Source organism: Silene latifolia, chromosome 11 (assembly GCF_048544455.1).
Source record: "Silene latifolia isolate original U9 population chromosome 11, ASM4854445v1, whole genome shotgun sequence".
NCBI lineage: Eukaryota > Viridiplantae > Streptophyta > Magnoliopsida > Caryophyllales > Caryophyllaceae > Silene > Silene latifolia.
The window spans coordinates 1,163,860-1,165,738 of record NC_133536.1 but is presented as its reverse complement, the minus strand read 5'-3'; the positions used below and the strand labels follow the sequence as shown (position 1 = coordinate 1,165,738).

Genomic DNA, 1,879 nt, shown 5'->3' with positions numbered 1-1,879 from the left:
TCTCATCCATTGTAAGACGATTTTACACAATTAATATTGATGACTTAGATTTTAAGAGGCTGATAACTCGATAATATTGAAAGCTTTCTTGATGTACACGATAATAGGATACTTGGTGATGATATCTAAGAGTGTTTTCTTCGAGTTTTTCTTATGTCATTACTTATTTACTCCTATCGACATTTTTCGTTTACCTAACCCCAAATTCTGACTTCGTTACTGTACGTGCATAGTAATAAGATGTACACCATAATTGTTACCTTGATAATTCAACACCCTTCCTAACTCGAGGATGAACTTATTAATCATACAATTAGTTACCACTTATTTAAACACTACAATTACGTACACCATGCATAAATAGATAACGACAAAAATTATATAAAAAGACCGTCGTCTAACAAAGAAGTCTGGAGAATCCTCTTATGGCTAAGCACTACTCATTTATTATTATAAATAATTGAGTAGTTTTAATTTTAAAAGGTTTATCTCACATTATTGTAAGACGATTTAATTAAGAGGTACTCGTAGGTAACTCGAGAACATTGAAAGCTTTCCTGAAGTACACGGTAGTAGGATGCTCGGTGATACCTAAAAGTCCATCCTTATGTATTCCAACATTAAACCTCTCCTCTCCCCAAGGCGTAGGCGAAAACTGTAACTCATACATAGGTTTTAAGGACTTGTCCCTCTTAGTGATGAAAAAAGGTTCAGGGATTGGCAGGGTAGACACACCACCGGTGGTGAAGTAAAACTTTCGGGTTGGGTCCAGGGTTTGTCTCCATATCAGGGATTCGTTGCATGGTGTGGGGCCTTTGAAGGTTAAGACAATTGGCGTGTTAAGGCTAATGACAACAGAACTCACAGCAACATTGATCTTAACTGGGGTACCAGGTGAATTTTCAGTTTTTTCTGGGGTGATGTAAAGTGGACATTCCTTATGTTTTTTGGTGTAGGTAAAACCACTTGTAGTGGTTATGGGGATAATGTAATACTCCCCTCCATTAAGTATCAAGTCCCCGTCGATATCGACGGGAAGTAGAATTGTAGTAGTGGAGGGTGGGAGGATTGAGAGTAGGACTAGGGTGATTGATGCTAAGAAGAGGAAGGAAGACATTTTGAGGAGTTGAGGGTGTGAGAATTATGAAGGAATAGTAGTGTTTTTATAGTGGAGTGGTGACCTCAATTCGTAGGGCATGAAGTAATTGTTAGAAAAATGGGTATGCCCAATGATTCACAATCTCAAATTAACTAAAAAATTATATATTTCTATTTACTAGTCGTTGCTCCGCGCCCTCCCGAGTGCGGTGCCCCAATTTGGCTAATCGTTTACCTAACCGCAAGAGGATGAATGGAATAGAAAAGGATGTTGCCCATCATCTGGCGGAAAACGCCGATGGATCATAATAAGCACTATACATTATACATGCTAAAAAACGACGGTAATGCAAAATACTTAGAAACCATAGTCATTAAATATTAAGCGAAACGCCTCTTCGAGTAAGGCACACATTTTTTTAAAAGGTATCAGTGCAAAATGAAATAAAGAACAAGTTAACTACGAACGATCAACACAATTAGCAATCTTGCCTAAAAAAGCTCCTTAACGAGCAAGATGCCCCAATTTGTCTAAATAGTACTGTGAAGTAATAGGGGTGTATTTGAGAACAAATTCTCTTTACGAAACACATTAAGCAATATGATTCGAATACCTTACATAATCCGACTCCTTGCAAACTTTTTGTAATACTTTTAAAAAAAGTGCTACGTACAAAAAAGTGCTACGTACAAAATATCCTTACAAAATTCATTTTTTTAGACACTATAAATAGAACAATGTAGAACCCACAGTTTTACCGCGGTATAACTTATACATTCA

At 36.8% G+C, this 1,879-nt stretch overlaps 1 protein-coding gene across 1 annotated transcript; it reads right to left on the bottom strand.

Moving 5' to 3' along the window:
* Positions 1-514: 514 nt before the first annotated feature.
* On the bottom strand, positions 515-1,117 carry LOC141612553 (kunitz trypsin inhibitor 5-like). Its single transcript, XM_074431364.1, has one exon. It carries the CDS (start codon positions 1,115-1,117, stop codon positions 515-517), a length of 603 nt encoding a protein of 200 aa, XP_074287465.1.
* Positions 1,118-1,879: the final 762 nt, after the last annotated feature.

Excerpts from the sequence above, each read along its gene's own strand:
- LOC141612553 (XM_074431364.1), bottom strand. The coding sequence starts at position 1,117 with ATGTCTTCCTTCCTCTTCTTAGCATCAATCACCCTAGTCCTACTCTCA.